Here is a 17,866-nt window from a genome sequence, read left to right as displayed (position 1 = left end):
GAGGAGGCAGGTTTGGCCCTCGACTCTTTGGGCGCGATCAAAGTTTGTCGGAATCAGAAAGAAAAGGAGCACGGGACATCACGTTGCTGATGCTGGGGCTCACGAAATCAAAACACATCATTTTCGACTTGCAAAACCAACGTCGGTGCGAAAATTCGACATTTTGATGTTCGACAAATGACCGAAGAACGCTGAGCCGAAATTCGGAATGCAAAACCTCAATATTGCGGAGCTTTCCGGAGCTCCGAGTTGTTGTTTGGAATCCAGCAAGAGAACAACATTACATTGGCGCTGCGAGCAAACGCCTGATCCTCGCCATGTCCCTACTGTCACTACCGCCTCCGAAGCCATTCCCGATCTACAGCAGAAAACCCGGCCGACGTCGTCGGTCGCAACCCGCAGCCTCATCCCGACTTACCAAACATCGGCGCACAGGAAGACACTGCGTACATACATGCCCTAGCTACAGCAGCTAAGCCGAATGCGTTGGCTCTGAAGGAGATTGCGGACGCCACCACCGCAATCAAACCACCGCAGACACCACACTGCAAGCCATCCTTTCCTCTCTGCAATCTGGCCGCTGGGATTCCAACCACACCACGGTCCGCCCGTACTTTGCCCTCCGCCGTGAACTGTCTGAGAGTGACGGTCTACTACTCCGCAACGACCGTCTCGTCATTCCCACGGCCCTCCAACGGCGTACCCTGCAGCTTGCACATGCGGGCCACCAAGATATTGTCCGCACCAAGCAACGGCTCAACAGCAAGGTTTGGTGGCCCAACATGGCTACTTAAGCCGAAGCACTCTGCCGGCAATGTATTCCGTGCCAAGCAACTCTCTCAACGACACCGCTACGTCCGGGAGTCCGTGCCCACACCACCGTCCACCAAACCAAGAGCTAGTCTCGGACAACGGTCCTCAGTTCCGTTCTTCGGCTTTTGCTGATTTCCTCGCGCAACACGCTATCCAGCACCGCCACACCCCTCCTTTGTGGCCACAAGCAAACGGAGCAGTCGAGCGCCTCAACCGTACCATTGGCAAAGTTCTGCGAACTGCCAAACTAGCTGGCGAAGACATCAATGTTGCATTAGACCAATCGCTCCTAGCGTACCGCACCACGCCACACCCTGCCACTCACGAGGCACCGGCAACACTCATGTTTGGTCGCCCCATCCGCGACAGCATACCCTGCATTACGCCAGCCGCACCAGACTTGCCTTCAGCTGCCCACCGTGACCAGCAATTCCGCCAATCCCAGTGCGACGCTGCCAATGCCACCCGCCGGTCAAACACCCCCATCCTCACTCCTGGTCAGCGCGTCTTACGCCGCAATGAGCAGGCACACAAGCTCTCACCACAGTGGGATCCCAACCCCTGGATCGTGGACCAGACCTCTGGGTCTACAGTGACGATCTACAACTCGGCAACTGGCCAAAGATCGACTCGCCATAATTATGTCGTTCGTCAAGCCCGTAATTGTTGTCACGCCGCCAGCCCATCACCCACTACCAGCTGAAAGTGCTGCCACCACACCTTACAAAATTACAACAAAATCACATGCAAGAAGTCCTTTCACTTTGACTACTGCTCGTTGCGTGACATCACTCCTCACCAAAGGACTTCCTGGGGATCACAATCCTAAACAGACAAATGTACGAATACCGCAACTGACTCCGGTGTTCTGCACGCCACGATCAATACGACTGCGTGCCAGACACAGCTGATCATCGTCGCTGTACTCTTCCCTGAGCACGTTACCCTGTCGCTGCATCCTGCGACGGACATTACATAGTTCCACCAACTTGGTGGCTTGATGTTCCCATTGACGTCGACCATGCGGTGTTGCCATTGACGACCTTCAACTTCAGGTCCTTGCCGTGGTCCGCACCATTCAAGAGATGGGCCACATTTGGTGTACTTTCACCCAGTTGGTCACTTATCTTAACCTTGCCGACTTTCCACTGCCGGACTGTTGCTTCAACAACTGGCGGAGAGCACATACGCATATCATCACTCTTCCTTGCAAACATCATTTCCGTCTCCACCACGACCTTGGCTGACACCCCCAAGGCACTGTCCACTGTGCCGCCGGGCTGGTGGAGCGACGGACCGATTCTCCAGTGACGGTCGTCGTCCACAAGGCTGTTGGAGTGCGCATCCAAGATGTGCTAGAGCTGTTCAGTGTCGTGCAATGTTATCGCATGAGCTGATTGTTTAGTAACTGGTGGTGTTAGTGGACAGTATAGCGTAACTTGTAGTTCCTTGGTCTTTTTCTTGTGTATAAACAAACCAGTAAGCTAACGATAAACTAGTTACACTGAGACAATTCGACTGGCACAAATTACAACAAAATCACATGCAAGAAGTCCTTTCACTTTTACTACTGCTCGTTGTGTGACAACCACCATCATCAGTGTGCGCATTGCGCCTGGTTTGGTGCATGCCTGGTGGAATCTGACATAGCGGCAGATGCATTGGGCACGTCGGGTAACACCTAACGCATTGAAAATGACTCAACTATGACTTGGTTCGATTGCAACAAACCTAATGATAGTGGTACCGAAACATTCGGGTAACCGGAGTAAGTGCCAATTGATATTTTTGCCTCCAGTCAGTCAAGTGATTCAATTGCAATAAAATTATATACTTAACACACCCATCTGCACGCACACTACACAGCATTGAGAGCATTGAGTTGTGGGGATAGGAGTGGTTTGTCAATCGCTGTTTGCCAGGCTCGCAGTGAGTATTATTTTTAGTGGCAGCAGGGTGAGTGACCCTGGCCGCATATTTATGTTGGCGTCCGACCCTGTCGCATCTTTTGAGAGCCGGGTGGGCTATGTGAGCCGCACTGGCAGGATGAGCCTGGTGAGCGAGATTGACTCCCCTCTTTATTCAGTTATTTAAACTGAAGAGATGTGATATTGAATGTTGGTTATTGTGATACAGCCGTCCCTCTCTAATCCGGCACTTTATAATCCAGCACCCTCGATAAACCAGCACAATTTTCAGTAGCCAAAATGTCCTCTTCATGCACATTGCAGCAGTAAATCAGATTTGTTAATCCAGCACCCTCCCTAATCCAGCAGATTTTCGTGGCACAAATGGTGCCGGATTATAGAGGGACCACTGTACCAAGAGGAAAGTGAAGATGTGCCTCAGCATGATGCAGCACAGCAGAAAAGAAGCAGAGGGCATGGGAGGGTGGGCTTTGAAGAGAGTCACCAGTCAGCCATGCAAATCTGAGCAGGAAGCCAACTGTGAAGTGTCCGGCGCGGCGCATGCGCCTTCTGTGTTAACTTATTTTTGCGAGCTCGCAAAAATTATATACGTACGGTGGAACTCACTTAGTACGTACCCGGGTAAGACATACACCTGCATAGCACGGTCCTCTTTTGTCGCACGGATCGTCCTCCCATAAGCGCATATTCAGATGTGTACGGATACCTTCTGTTCATGTGATTCATTGTCGCTGTGTTACTGTATGCAGATCTCACTCAGCTCTGCTCTCCGAGCATGCTGCTTCCAACACGACTTCCCGAAAGGTATGTATGGTGGCTAATAATGCGAGAGTCTTTACAGATTCCAGTGCTCTCATGCCTTTTGCGAGTTCCTTTTGTAAGTCAAATGGAACATGGTTTGTGGTCAATACTTCAGCAGTAGTGGTGCGAGAATATTCGGGTGTCAAATTGCTCGGAATTGATGTATGATAACGGAGAATATACCAACATGTGAATCACTTGGAGATATGGTTTGCCTGGTTCTGTTCACACTCACTAGGCTAGACCCTCTCGAATATTGTACCACAGTTTTGGCCCAGGAGTAGTAAAGGGCACGGGGCAAGCTATGTCGGGACCTGCTGTAAAGCCCGCCATACACGAGCTGTACGTCTTATCGGATGGGATATACCCCTGATATTGCTGATAATGAATGGCCCAGTTTCATTGTACTGCTGTCCGCGATATTATATCCTTAGTGGCATTGTTAACTTCTCATTGCTTGTGGGGACGCATGGATCATACGTCCATCCAACACCTGCCAATCGGAATCCACCGACAACGCTGTCGGTTGGGTTGGACCACAATCGGTTGGATTTTGAGTCCAAGATGCCGCCTAGGTAGCACACAGCATTGCTAATCTGATTTTAAATTCGCTGCGCAAATCCTAGCATACTGCCCGTAAATGCATCTAACTCCCAGGGTGCTTATGAGTTTTTAGGTCTATGTGGTACTTGTGTCGCATTGGCAGCCACTGTTCTGTTCTGTATTTTCTGGTGTATGTGTCGTTGAATCTCCACAGAAAATGTGCTCGCGCATTAGAAGGAGGTGAAAGATGCACCTGCAGGAGAATACATGCTGAAGAGAAGGCAGAAACATGCCCGGATCCACCAGAACTAGTGCTGGCAAGTCAACAGAGGCGAGTACTGATAATGTTCCAGATTGTGGTAGGATCACATAAGCAAAATTGACACTGGGAGGCACGGCGGTGGGTCAGCTCATGGCCAGCGCCAATTCCAGTGGATATCACGTGCATCCAGTTCTAGTACTATAGTATGACTGCTACAAAGTAGTGCGGCCCAAATAGAACTCGGGTCGGGTGCCGAAGAACTGGGGGGGGGGGGGGGGGGGGCATGTGTCGATGAATGGTAATAACTCCGGAAATCATGCTGGTGTATCGAGGGCGTTGGCCAATGAAGTGCTGGATTGATGGTGGACGACTGTACTGCAATCTTGACTGGTCCCACTATCGCAGAGACAGCACTTCCTGGTGCAACCACCCTATCCTGCAATCTATATAATAATTATTATAAGAGATTAGTGTGAACGATTTTAGCATGATGCAAGTCAGCTTATTGTGCTGGGGGCCTGGCTACATGTCACTATAGCTTTTTATGGACTCAATCACCGCATTACGCTGCCTTGCGTTGACTTGATTGAGCACTCCTTTTGGTTAGTGTCAAAGGTATATGTAATATGTATCTGCCTTCGTGCAAAGCTCTCTTTGTACGTGTCTTGCAGATAGCTCGCTGACTTTGATGCTTTGAGCCATTTTCGCTGACTTTGATGCTTTGAGCCATTTTCAAATTGCTTTTTTTGTTCATTTCATATAGACCGTATTGCCATTTGTTTAACCTCCCGCTCTGAGCTCCACTGATGAGACCTAAAAAGGTTGAAACAGCTGTCCGGAGATTGAGCGTCAGTATTATGGATTTAGAATACACGACCTGGGGACAGCACTAGTACTGTCTAGCTGTTTCGTCCTTTGTGGACTCATCAGCGAATCACGGAGAAATAACTCTCAACTAAGGATGAACCTAGCAGCCATGAAAATAGATAAATAATGCCTCCAAGCCAGAATTCAAGGCTACATGTGTAGGCCCGAATGTGCCTTGCCCGAGTGCTGAAACTGATGTCATTGAGATAAGCATAGAACATCTGGCAAAGGAACTACTAAAGCCCCCACGAGCACGATATTCTACTTCAACAAGGAAGAATTTTGAAAGCATGCACAGCCCTACATGTATAATGTTGGTATAGGTAAGCCTTGTTTGATAAATTAACATGTTGATCGGTTGACAGCATGTTACAAGGCAGGGGACGCACCGTGTAAGAAAACAGTGCTCCTGATACACTAGTGTGTCCTCGGCTTTGTCACATGCTGTCAACCGATCAACACATACAACGTTGCATGCAAAACGGCTGCAGCCTCGAAGTACGGAGTGCTATTTTGGAAAATGCTAGATAAACAGCCTGTACATATACAGGTGTTCTATCAACTAGTGCCATTATGACAACGGTAGCTGAATGATACATGTACATAAACCCGGGGTCATCATTGCAAGAACCTGCCCGAAGTAATATTCAACTACATGACTGTATACACCATCATGTATACGCCATCTTCGTAGTAACCGAGTCTACCCCTCACCCACTTCACTACTGCCACTGTGACCACAAGTGCGCACAAACAGAGGACCTTAGAGGACCTACTTCTAACTACAGTGCTGGCCAAAGAAATCCAACCTTATGAATAAAATTGCGCCGGGCAATACGCAGCCCTAGTAGTATACATGTACATACTGGACCGGTCTGTGCTCTCGAACGCGGCACTACTTTATTAACGAGGTTGGATTTCTCTGGCCAGCACTGTACAAAATACACACATGCACACACACACAACACTGCTAGGCTTTCCACCACACTAGGTTTTGAAACCGAAGAGTGGCAAAATTCAGGGCCAGACTAGAAAATCTGGGGAGACCTGATGGTTTTTCTTAAGCAAAACACAGGCAACACTCTGCAGCCTCACAGCCTCAGGCAGGTTCACGAGTGCACAAAATTAAAAATAATTGTTGATGCACCACGAATACAGTCGGGCGTCACAGACCGTGACCCAGGAATGTACGTGTATACCTCTAGGAACACCACAGCCAATAACGTTTTAAAAAGAAACGCAGTGTCAATAGACTCGAGTCTCTGCTTTTCTGGAATACAGATTCTGCTACACACGTATTGCTCACTATCCAGTGGGATGTGCATCTAAGAAAGTGGTACAAGAAGTCAAGGAACTAAGCCTAAGGCCAGATTGCTGAAAGGTCTTGTATAACTGACGAGCCTGACCCCTTGGAAACAACAGTCGTGGATGCGTGGCTCTACTGTAATAAATGTACAGGTACACAAACAATTTGAATGCAGAAATAACAACAACAAACTGGGAGAGGTGTAGGAAAATATACTCGGACCCTAGTGAATTTGCTTGTGTATTAGCTTGAAAACTTTGGGTACACTTGTTGGGTACACTTGTTGAGAGACCTATCTGCATGCAGATAAAAATTAATATGGAGTGCCGTTGTCACCGACGACTTTTCCAGTAAAGTCGCGGCTAACATCTTCTCAGGTATTCCCAGGTCTTCGCTAAGGGGGAATGATATCATGTGCGTCTTCTATTGCTGATGTCGCTACGCTCGATGGTGGTGCTGATGTACTGATTGTGGTGGAAGATATTGAGATGCCGTATGTCTCAAACCTTTTCGCCAAGTCTCCGCGGCCATCGCGCAAGAGGGTCGGGAGCACCACAACTGCAACGCCACAGATCCAAGGATCGATTCTCGGACAAAACATTCTTCAGATTGCCAAAGGTCCCCAGTGCTTGGCAATACTGGCCTGTACAGCAGGAACACACCACACATACGCCCACACACCATGTACCATGTAAACGCCCGTTGCAGGAGAAGCACGCAAATCTGCAAATGAATTGAATGTGCTCCCACAGATTTTCTCGTATAGGAACAATAGCTGATCTGAATCTGAATATAACAGATCAAGACTAGTGCCAGATAACAGTCTAATCCGCACAAGGCAACTGGCGCAGCCATGTGAATCTCGAGCCAAATGGACAAACATGTCCCCAATTATCAGCAAACGGGTGTGCGTTACAGGATTGGCCTGGCAACTTCAAACAGGCACAATCCACTAACGTGGTGCCCCGTCAACTTCAACGGGAACACACCGATACAAACACAGCCCCACAACAGCAAAACGGGAACGCCGTTACAAATATGGTGCCCTGGCAACTTAACGGGAACGCACCAACGCACGCTGGCCTGGCACCTTCAAACAGGCACAACTGACAAAACACGGCATCCGGCAATAGCAAGTGGGTAGGTACACCGTTACAAGAACAGTCCATCGCACCAAAATGCTAGTGCCACAACATTATAGCAGCAGCACGCCAGACATGCATACATGGCACTCCCAAAAGCAGATACCTGGAGTCAAATTCATCCATCACACTGTTTGTTAGGGCTGAATTTTCCAGTGACAATAGCAAATCCCGCCTAAGGCACATGTGATGAGATCTGTACACCAACTATAGTCACAGAATCAATGCACATTAGCAGAGCATAAGAACTCACTTGCGCTCATACCCTGTCACGTAGAGATGCTACTCTACGTGTACTGGTCCGATGTCCATTGGTGTGGTATGCCGGCCACTTGCCAGATGTAGAGCTTTTAAGCCGTCCTTTGCCACCGTCTGCTTGCCGTATCACCATCTCACTTGCAACTCTGGACTCCAGGACTGTCGCTCCAACAATGGGCATGGAGCGAGAGCTAACCTGATAACAGTTGAGAGCGTGACAGAGTATCTTATTTAAATAAGGCCGAGTAAGGTGGATCCCTTTGGCAAAAGTGAACACAGGCTTAGTGCTACAGGCATGGGCTGTCATGTACCGGAATAGCCAATACCGGGCATGTTTCGTCGACAGTAGATGGAACTGCGACGGCTCCACCGTATATGGCCGCATCTTAGTGACCTTCAGGCACAACGTGACCAAGTCAGGTGCGAGACTTTTTTTTAACTGTGGTATCTAGTTACAGTGGTGGACAGTTACTCATAACTCGTATCCATATGTCCTTTTCCCTTCTACTAAAAGCTCTATCCGCGAATATGCCGAGGCGGCTTGCCGTCTCTCTCTCTATACCATGCAACACCGCTGTTGAGCGAGCAGCTTTTAGGCCAGCCCCATTGCACAACAGGTAATAGGCTACTAATAGCCTAACGCAGCTAGGTAAACACGAATCGATGAAAGAGGCAGACTTCTTAGAACAAAGAGACTAGTTGTGAAGGACACAACATTTTCAGCAGTCAGCATTAGGAGAAATTGCCACAAGGAAATTGTTCTGGCAAAACTCTTAATTATGCAGCAATACTAGGCTTACATGTTTGTGTCATGCGTTCTGAGACGGAGTCCTTGACTAGCTCGTCACTGGCCGCACTCAGAGCAGCAGTCGTCACTACACATGGGTTGGGAAGCAATGGACAAAATTAACACTTGCCATGCACACATGCACTGCTTACCAGCTAAGTTAATATGTCATACTGTACTGCAGCAAGCGAGGAACTGGCAATACCTGCACCAGGCCTATCTACTGTGACCCATGCCATTGTGAATGAGAAGAGGCAGCATTTGACAGTATGAGCGGTGTGATGAACGGGAATGCATAATACAAGCCAGTCGAGCATTGGTACATGTACTTACGGACGCAAGTTGGCTGCACACTGCTCCACTGACCGTTGATTTCACAAGCACGCCCAAAAGGACATAGGGAGATGTGCACACAAACGTGGTCGTGTTGCTGAACATCAAGCCGTTCACGGTCATTGAGCCCAGTGCCGGTGGTGACAGGGCCCGGCAGTCGGTTTGACCTGCACAAGCACAGAGTGCACAGAGCAGAGGCATTCAGTGCATGCATGTTTGGCCTAGGGGTGAAACGAGTGCCAAAATTGAGGACTTGAGTACTCTTTGAAAAAACGAGCGAGTATTTGAGCGAGTACGAGTATTTTACTGACAACATAAAACAATGTACTGTACACACTCTCGTAACACTGAACGTACTACACCTGATACACATGTAGTCTTGCATGCAGCCTAGTGCAGGAAATAGTCTGAACTACTGTCTTTTGTTGGTAAGTAGGGACAAGTAATAATTTCACGCTTGCATGGGTTATCAGTACTGGTCAGAGTAACAGAAGTGCTTGATGTACAAGCATACAGTACACGGTGCATAAGATACTTTGAGTATTTTGCGAAACGAGTACTCACTCCTTTCGAATTTTCGAGCGAGCGCTCGAGTATTCGATATACTCGTTTCACCCCTAAAACGTTTGCGTTTGTGTGCGTGGCACAGACGTTGGTTTTGAGTACATTGTAGTACACGCATTGTGTAAAGGAAATTGATGCGAAGACTGCCTCAACATGGCCATGCAAAGTAATAAAATGGATACAGCAGTGAATAGCGGTCAACAGTAGCTCTACATTTTGCTTGTAATAGAAGTCATGGTACTACTATCAGTGCTGCTGCTGGTGCTTACCTGGAGCTGGTGTGACCTTGCCTGGGCAGTACTGTGCATCAGAGCCATCAGCACAGTCGTACCAAACACCGTCGCAGCGCTGTGATGGCAGGATACAGCCACTGGAACGCAGGCAGGGCAGGTAGCCAGACTGGCACTGCAGTTGAATGGCTGGATACACGTACCCATACACACAACACACAAAGCAGTCAAGAGATGAAGAAAGTGTCTGCTCGGCACATCTTTCGTACAGTCAAGAGATATTAGTATATTTGGAGGAGGTGGTAGCCTAAAACAGGCTCGACAAAAGTTACCGGCTTATGCCAACAACTCAGTGTTCTGGTACCCGGTGAAACACCCTAACCATACACCTACAAGTATAACATAATTATATCCTAAGGACTCAGGCTGAGATGCCCGACTGGTCCTGGGTCCTGTGATTAGCACGATCATCATTTGTGATGATGAAAAGTGGCAGGTAACACCCAGACTATTACATGCTCTGTAAATAGGAAAGATCAACGCCACCAGAATCTGCCTTCCTACAAGCCTGAAGCTTCTCTACACAAGAGGGATATATTGGCTCTCTTGAAATCAACTTACGATTACAGGAGGCAGCTGCCCCACTCCAGGAACCGTCAATCTGGCAGATGCGCACAATGCTTCCCTGCAGGTTGTATCCGGAATTTCAGCCGAAGACGACGCTGCCTCCAGCAGAATAGTTTGTGCCCTGGGAGTAGCTGTTGGTCGGTTTAGCTAGCGGTGTGCACACACCGGCTGTACACGTCACAGGCACGTACACACACACAGGCACGTACACACACAGGTACACACAGGCACGTACACACACAGGCACACACACACAGGCACACACACACAGGCACACACACACACACACACACACACACACACAGGCACACACACAGGCACACACCATCAGGAAACCAATGCCAACAATTAACATCTGCCATTGTGTGTACTTTGCGAGCACAACGTAAGGAAATCCAAGAAGAAGTAAACCAGTGTCCTGGAGAAGCAGTGGCCTTGTAATGTCCTTACTCCACAATATGCATTCATTGTGATACATGCCGATTTGATCACATGCTTCAACTTACGTCCAGTCGTGCCGCATTGATATTCGTCTGTCTTGTCGGGACACTCAAAGAAAATGCCATTGCAGAACTTGGAAGAGGCCAGGCAGGTACCATCACGATAATATGGCTGGAAGCCACTCTTGCAAGTGAGACAGACCACTGTGCACACAAAAGTCAACAAAAAAATCAGTAACAACGCAAATGTAGAGTATCACATCTTTACCTATACTCAGCAGGCGAAGAAACAACACTTTTAAAAAAGAACATGCCAAATAAACATTTCTTGCATGTACGCACAAAAAAAGGTTAGGGTCAAGGTTAGGGTCAGCACAACAAATGCACACAGTGCGCGAGCAGCACTGACTACAGTCCATTTCAAAACTATAGACGCGTACCTAGGCAAAAACCGTTATGCCAGCATCTATACCACATAAAATCTGTGATCACTTTGTGCATAAATTTTTCCAAATTGGGCGTCTGTTATCCAATCCTTTAGAAACTATATGAGAGTAATTGTGGAGCGATCCTGAGCAATATTCCGAAAACTATTCTCAAAAAGTTCCAGCCAAATTTGAAATATTTCAAAAACCCTACGCGTCTATAGTTTTGAAATGCACTGTACATTGCAGTACAGTCACGTACATGGTCCCAGTGTAGATCACAGAAGTCACAGCAAAGAACATCAGTAGTAGTAGTAGTATTCTTTTATTTTCCATCGGAAGCCTCAACAGTGATGAACACAACTCTTTTAAGAGGGCCGATAACAGAGTAGAGGGGTGTGGGGTGAGAAAAATAATAATAAGAGATATTTAAACTAAACTAAACTGATACTTCGAACAATAAAGCAGCAGTAAGCAGTAAGCAGTAAACACAGGTATACAATACAAGCGATGCAGATTAATGAGGCCGTTTGCTGAAAAGAAGATCAAAATACTTCTGAAAAGACGCTGCGTCTTTAAGCATGGTCATCATGGATATGTCATGACCCGGATCAGACTCGTTGTGAAAGCGACCATGCATTGAGTTCAGCAGCCAAAAGCTGGGCTCCGAAATATCCTAGAGTTCTGTAAGAACCATGACTAGTCCTACGAAGGATTTGGCACTTTCGTTAGTTGAGCAATCATGGCTTACAACTCGTGGCTTAGAGTCGCAAGTGTTGTCGTACGTCGGCAACACCTTCAGTACAAGTCGTCAGCATTGTACTCACTACACTGTTGAGCTTGAGGGGACCCTGCTTAGTCCTGCAAGGGAGCTGATACCTTTGTTAGTCGAGCAAGCATGGCACCTCTTCTCGCGTCGTACGACGTAAAGGGTCCTGCAAGTGTTTCGCGCACTGCGGACTCCGTTATCCCTTTTTGGGAGAGGTCGCGGCTTGACCGTGCAGCGCCCTACGGGGTAATGAGAGGGAAGAGCCTACGGGGCAGAAGATGAAGGGTGACCCAATCAAGACACCGTACGAAGGCGGCGCGCTCTAGCTGCGGCAACATCCGACAGCGTACTCCAGGCTCCGTCGCACGATCGCCGTACGAATAACCTCGGACATCACTCATAGTTGTAACTCTTTCATGTAATGTGGGTGAGCGAGCTCCCCGAAGCTATACTAATATTTCCTACTAATTATTATATCACAATTATACTATAACCAAAATCACATAAAATCCGCCTTCTTCCAACTAATAAAGGCATCTTTGATCGCTCCCCTTCAACCTTCGACTACCTTGTGTGAGCCGGAAAACAGGTGTGAGCTAGCAACTTGGATGGCGACTATATTGGTCGTCTACCTGGGTAGCCACTAGACTGATCTAAGCCTAGTCACAAACCCGCCGAAGCGCGGCCATGACAGATAATGCAAGAATTAAAGAGATGTTTTTAAAAACGAATTTAAACTAGGAACGCAGTAAACACAGTTATACAATACAGGCGGTGCAGATCAATGAGAGTAACGTTACTTACATGTGCAGACGGGTGGTACACCATCCCACTTGCCACTCAGCTGGCAGGTGTGGGTGGCAGGTCCCTGGAGAAAGTATAGCTAGTAGCAGCCAAACGCAATCTGGCTGCCATAGCTGGTCATGCTGGCTCCCTGGATGTAGCCATTTGGTGGAGTCTGCTGGGTCAGACAGTCACACACACACACACGCACGCACGCACGCGCACACACACACACACACACACACAAGAAAGCAAGCAAGAAAGCAAATGAAATAGAACACAAATAATTGTCTTTCAAAGATATTCATCCAGCATCTAACAGCTGAGCAAAGGCCACTTACGAGTTCAGTAAGGGAGGAAGCATGTCTTTTGGTACCAAGATGGAAAGGAAATCATTGAAGACTGAGGGAGTTGCAATGAGCTCTCCAGAGACCGACAGCAGTTTTTATGCCATCAGCTGGTAAAGATTTGGTGGGGAAAAAGGTGTCATACGTAGCAGACCAACTGACACTTCACTGGTGCTGCATTAGCACCTTTCACAGCTGTAAATCACCTTGCAGCTGAGCACACAGCCCATGTCACACTCCATAGGCTGTAGCCTGGCAGGCTAAGGTGTGAATACCATCCATTGCATCCAGAACACCTAGCTACACTCATACACATGCAAGCCATGCAGTGGGGCTGCATGCCTGTCAACAGTGTGTGACACATGCATGCACATTCAGCCGCGATGCAGGAGTCACAGAACTATTTCACCCTCTACACGCTCGTCTTACCTGGTGCTGCAGTGCCGTGTGTGCTAGTGCGGTTGCTCTCGTCGGAGCCATCCGGGCAGTCATACCACACACCGTCGCAGACCTTGGTGGTCGAGATGCAACCACCACTGCCACCGCACTTGAACTCGTGGTACTTGCAGGGAATATCAGGGACTGAAGATAAAAGAGAAAGAAAATGAACACATCCGTCAAGGGACAATTGTTAATGATACGCTGCTACAAGAGCATGCTTCGTTTATCTTTGCACAGCAGTAGCAATTTAATATCATTCAAATAGATACCGTAAAGTCGCGGATAAAAGCCGGGCTTATAAGCACATAAGCCGGTTTCTGCATCAGGCTTCAATGCAAACCAGGCTTGTATGCAAACCAGGCTTATATGCACCACTGATATTTTTGCTAGGCTTGTATGCACATCGGCCGATCCGGGCTTGCATAGACATGATAGAAGCCAGGCTTCTACCTGCGACACGCGTAGATCTACCACTGACTACCGGTATGGCGGCAGTTTTACTATGCACTGTACATAGCGCATACACTCTTGACCTACCCGATCCGCGCTTGCATAGAAGCCAGGCTTCTACGCGCGACAGGCTTATATGCATTTGACCCGTTTGATTTTCAGGCTTCTATCCGTGATGTGCTTGTATGCAAACCCGGCTTTTATCCGCGACTTTACGGTATTCAACACAATACTTGGCCTGCCAGCCTGATAGCATGATAACATGATAACATGATAGGAGGTATTAGGAAGTATTAGGAACACATGACAATAGCATTGGCACCGCTTACTTGAGCATGTAGCAGGAACGCTGCTCCACGTTCCGGAGACGTCGCAGTAGCGCACGACGCTGCCCTGGAGTACGTAGGGTACATTGCAGGCGAAGAAGAGACCAGTGCCGGGCGTGACACCTGTTCCGGTCACCTTGCCGTTGAAAGGCGCTGTCAGTGCTGTGCAGTTCTTACCTACAGGGGCCAGGGTAGGGCAGGGCAGGGCAGGGCAGCAATGTGCTGTCTGAATTTTTTTATTGTTCAGACAGCACATTGCTAGTTTTAACATGTAATTGCCAGACTCAGCTTTAGCCAGCAAACAAGTTAAAGTTTTTGCCGTAAGAAGAATGCAATGGCCATAATTTTTTTTCGGCAAGACCAATGGTTGGATGCAGTTTGGTTGGTCCTTTCCTACGGACTAGTCGACGCTGATGGGAAAAGTGGCACCCCTGAGGCAGCTACGGATGCTAGAACTCTACAGCCAGACCAGCACCAATGATAAAACCAAAGGATACACCACACCAGGAAGCAAGTCAAATAAAGATGTGTGAACAATGACCACACACCACAGAAAAAGACACAGAACAAAAACTCAATTACGGACACCATAGACACTGCAAAATCCAAACAGAAGCAAAATACCAACTCCCTGAGGACACTGAGCATGAGGCAAACGAGCAAGCAATCTCTTGCCGATGTTCCACCTTGTAACAACAATTTGCCGGGCCGCGCTGGCCACCGGACTGTATGGTAGGGATATTACACCTGGACCTCAAGACCAACGGGCGAAGGACAGCAGGCCGGGCCCAGGTAAATACAATGAGGAACACTGTATACAACTACAGAAATAACTAGTGTTTAAGCCGAACACGGATTCTTTGAACGAATAATCTATCGACCAATTTCGCCCTCCATCGAACGAATATTCTATATTCTATCGTACGCATGATGGCATTTTTCAACACTTTTTCAGCACTTTTTAAGTAGTTAAAAAAATTGCTGATTATCGGGTTTTGTTATGTGGAGGTGCAAAACCGGATAACATGTACCGCCAAGAGTACATAACCCCCCCCCCCCCCCAGAGTGTGCAACGCCTGATCCAGCTCTGCATATCGCATAGGGTCTTGGTCGAGCGTAATTGGATCTTCACTGCATCCATGTTTCCCTCGTATGGAAAGAACAGAAGTATTACTAGATACCGATAGGCGATAGGCGATAGGTGATTACAACTTAGAGGAGAAGAGATTGAGAAGAAACACTGCGAGCAGATCTACGCAGTGCAAATATCAGTAGGGTCAGCACTGAGCATAGATCTTTTTTTTTCTTCTTTTTTTTTCGATTTCTGATAATTCCTACGACTATTCGATTATTCGTTCACCCCACGAATATTCTAAATTATTCGATTATTCGATTATTCGTTTCAACACTAGAAATAACCCAAACCCATGCCAATCTGACCAACATACCTTCCCTGCGCATCCATGCCAGGCCCGTCGCACCGACTTTGGAGGTGGGGCGGCCATGCAAGGGGGTCCGGGGGCCCTCCGCGGTAAAAATGTCAAAAATTGAAGCCAATTGCAAGCATTTCCGGGCATTTGGTGCCATTTCAGTGTAACTACAATGAAAGACTCTTTTATTCTGTAACAAACCACGGGGATCGGGGATGGGGATCGGGGACGGGATCGGGGATCGGGGACAAGGATTCTTCATTATTTGCCACGTTTGAGCTGAGCTGCGATCATCGCGCTTTGTTGCAGTGTGCTAAAAAAAACAAGAACAAAAAACCGCCAAAAAAGTGGGGCGGCCCGGCCTTGCATGCCTGGTGTACGGTGTGAAAGATGAAAGATGGAGCTCTTGTATACACGGGCCCGGAAAGCCTGCTTCGGCTGCTCGGCAGCAGCTTCGTAGTGGTGGTCAAGGGTCGAAGACCGACGGATACGGATCAACTCCCCAGTGATCACACCTTTACCCATACTACGGGGGTGGTCACTACCGGCAAGCAGATACAGGAAACGATTGGTGACCTTGAAATGAGGCTTCACCGCCATGTATCTCTTACTACGGGAAACTGTGGTGTCCAGGAAATCAATGTCATCATGTGCCAGTTCATGCGCAAACTCGAGGGCCGAACACTTATTAATCCTGTCTAAAGCACGCTGAACTTGACCTTCGCAACCATGCAATGAAACAAAAATGTCACTGATAAAGCGTCTATAAACCTGAACCTCTAACCCCTCCCCCTCTAAGATCGGCAAAATGTACCGATTCTCCAAATACAGCATAACAATGTCGGCATAGACCACTGCTGCAGGCGAACCCATAGCAGTCCCTTGGATCTGCGGACACAAATCGTTATCATACACGAACTCGTTAGTCTTCCGAATGACTGACATCAAGGAAGTCAATGCTGTTGTTAACCGTGTACGAAGGGCCGGGGCATCCACCTTGTATACCTGTGTGTGATATACCACGACAATGCCACGTGACCGAGCTCGTTGGGGATGTTGGTGTTAAGGCTGGTCACATCTATACTCAAAAATAAATGATCGTCCCGCACAGACAAACCTTCTACCAAGTTGATGAAATCCGTAGCTCAGGCCAGAACAGTAATTTCCTCACGTACATACAGGTTCAGTAGAAAGTCAATGAACTTAGCGGGATAGGAGCCAAGACTATTCAGACTAACAATAGGCCTAACCTTCAGGGCACAGGGCTTATGTGTTTTGATAAGTCTCCTGAAAACGGGCATGCGCCCCCGGTGCGACTAAGAACAGTGACATATAGTAGTGGTCATACGATGCTCAATGCGATGCCTAGTCATGGTGAGTGAACAATTGACTCGGGTCGCGCACACGAAGTCCCAACACAGCCTTGAGCCTGTTGGTTGCCATCCGCACTTTCTATGGTCTTTTGAAATCAAACCGCGACCATTACAATAATGCGATCTAAACCATAATGAGCATAAGCATGCTAACGCAAGTTAGCAGGCAGCCCAGCGAGCTGGCCCGACTGCACGCATGCGCGAGTCACATGGTCATGCGCCCTCCAAGATCCTGTACAATGTCTCTAGCATGTCATTGCTGTTTTCGACTTTCGAGCATGCAACTTGCGGAACATGCGTTCCCAAACAATTTCCTCCACAATTGTGCTCGCCCCGGTGTATCTTGCTAAGCTCAATGTTAAAAGTGCATTCTGCCGAATTCCCGTCCGCCCGGAGGATTGGTCCTTGTTGATCCGCTGGCAGGATCAATACTTTTATGAGAGTGCCCTGCCCTTCAGACTGTATTACACTCCAGTCCAGCTATATGGAACTCTGTCGCATCCGCCAGTGAATGGATTATGTGCTAGCAGTCCGCACTCCCACGCCTGTTGCATTACGGGGAATACCTCAACTAACGTTACTTCCTCAGTGCATGCTCTGGACTTGTGTTAGCTTGCCAGC

General features: G+C 48.1%; 1 protein-coding gene and 1 long non-coding RNA gene across 3 annotated transcripts in view; one reads left to right on the top strand and one right to left on the bottom strand.

Moving 5' to 3' along the window:
* LOC135823287 (uncharacterized) overlaps nt 1-4,466 on the top strand; it is a 15,174-nt gene extending 10,708 nt beyond the window's left edge. Inside the window, exons 4-5 of the long non-coding RNA XR_010554649.1 lie at nt 3,491-3,545; nt 4,300-4,466. This is a non-coding gene — a long non-coding RNA (uncharacterized LOC135823287). The remainder of the gene's footprint in view (nt 1-3,490; nt 3,546-4,299) is intronic.
* Nucleotides 4,467-6,250: 1,784 nt separating this feature from the next.
* LOC135822317 (uncharacterized) lies at nt 6,251-17,420 on the bottom strand. 2 transcript variants are annotated; one of them, XM_065335057.1, is made up of 10 exons: nt 14,446-17,420; nt 13,655-13,807; nt 12,900-13,056; nt 10,968-11,105; nt 10,456-10,629; nt 9,874-10,023; nt 9,041-9,207; nt 8,721-8,795; nt 7,916-8,116; nt 6,251-7,163 (listed from the first exon to the last, which is right to left on the bottom strand). In XM_065335057.1, exons 1-4 carry the CDS (start codon nt 14,711-14,713, stop codon nt 11,060-11,062), a joined length of 624 nt encoding a protein of 207 aa, XP_065191129.1. In that variant the 5' UTR covers nt 14,714-17,420; the 3' UTR covers nt 6,251-7,163; nt 7,916-8,116; nt 8,721-8,795; nt 9,041-9,207; nt 9,874-10,023; nt 10,456-10,629; nt 10,968-11,059. The 2 variants fall into 2 exon arrangements, with proteins under 2 accessions (XP_065191129.1, XP_065191130.1); XM_065335058.1 differs by having other exon boundaries at nt 12,900-13,053; nt 14,446-17,414.
* Between the last annotated feature and the right edge of the window lie 446 nt (nt 17,421-17,866).

This window comes from Sycon ciliatum, chromosome 8, assembly GCF_964019385.1.
Source record: "Sycon ciliatum chromosome 8, ocSycCili1.1, whole genome shotgun sequence".
Lineage (NCBI taxonomy): Eukaryota > Metazoa > Porifera > Calcarea > Leucosolenida > Sycettidae > Sycon > Sycon ciliatum.
Note: the sequence above shows the minus strand (reverse complement) of the source record. Positions and strands in the feature narration are given on the sequence as shown.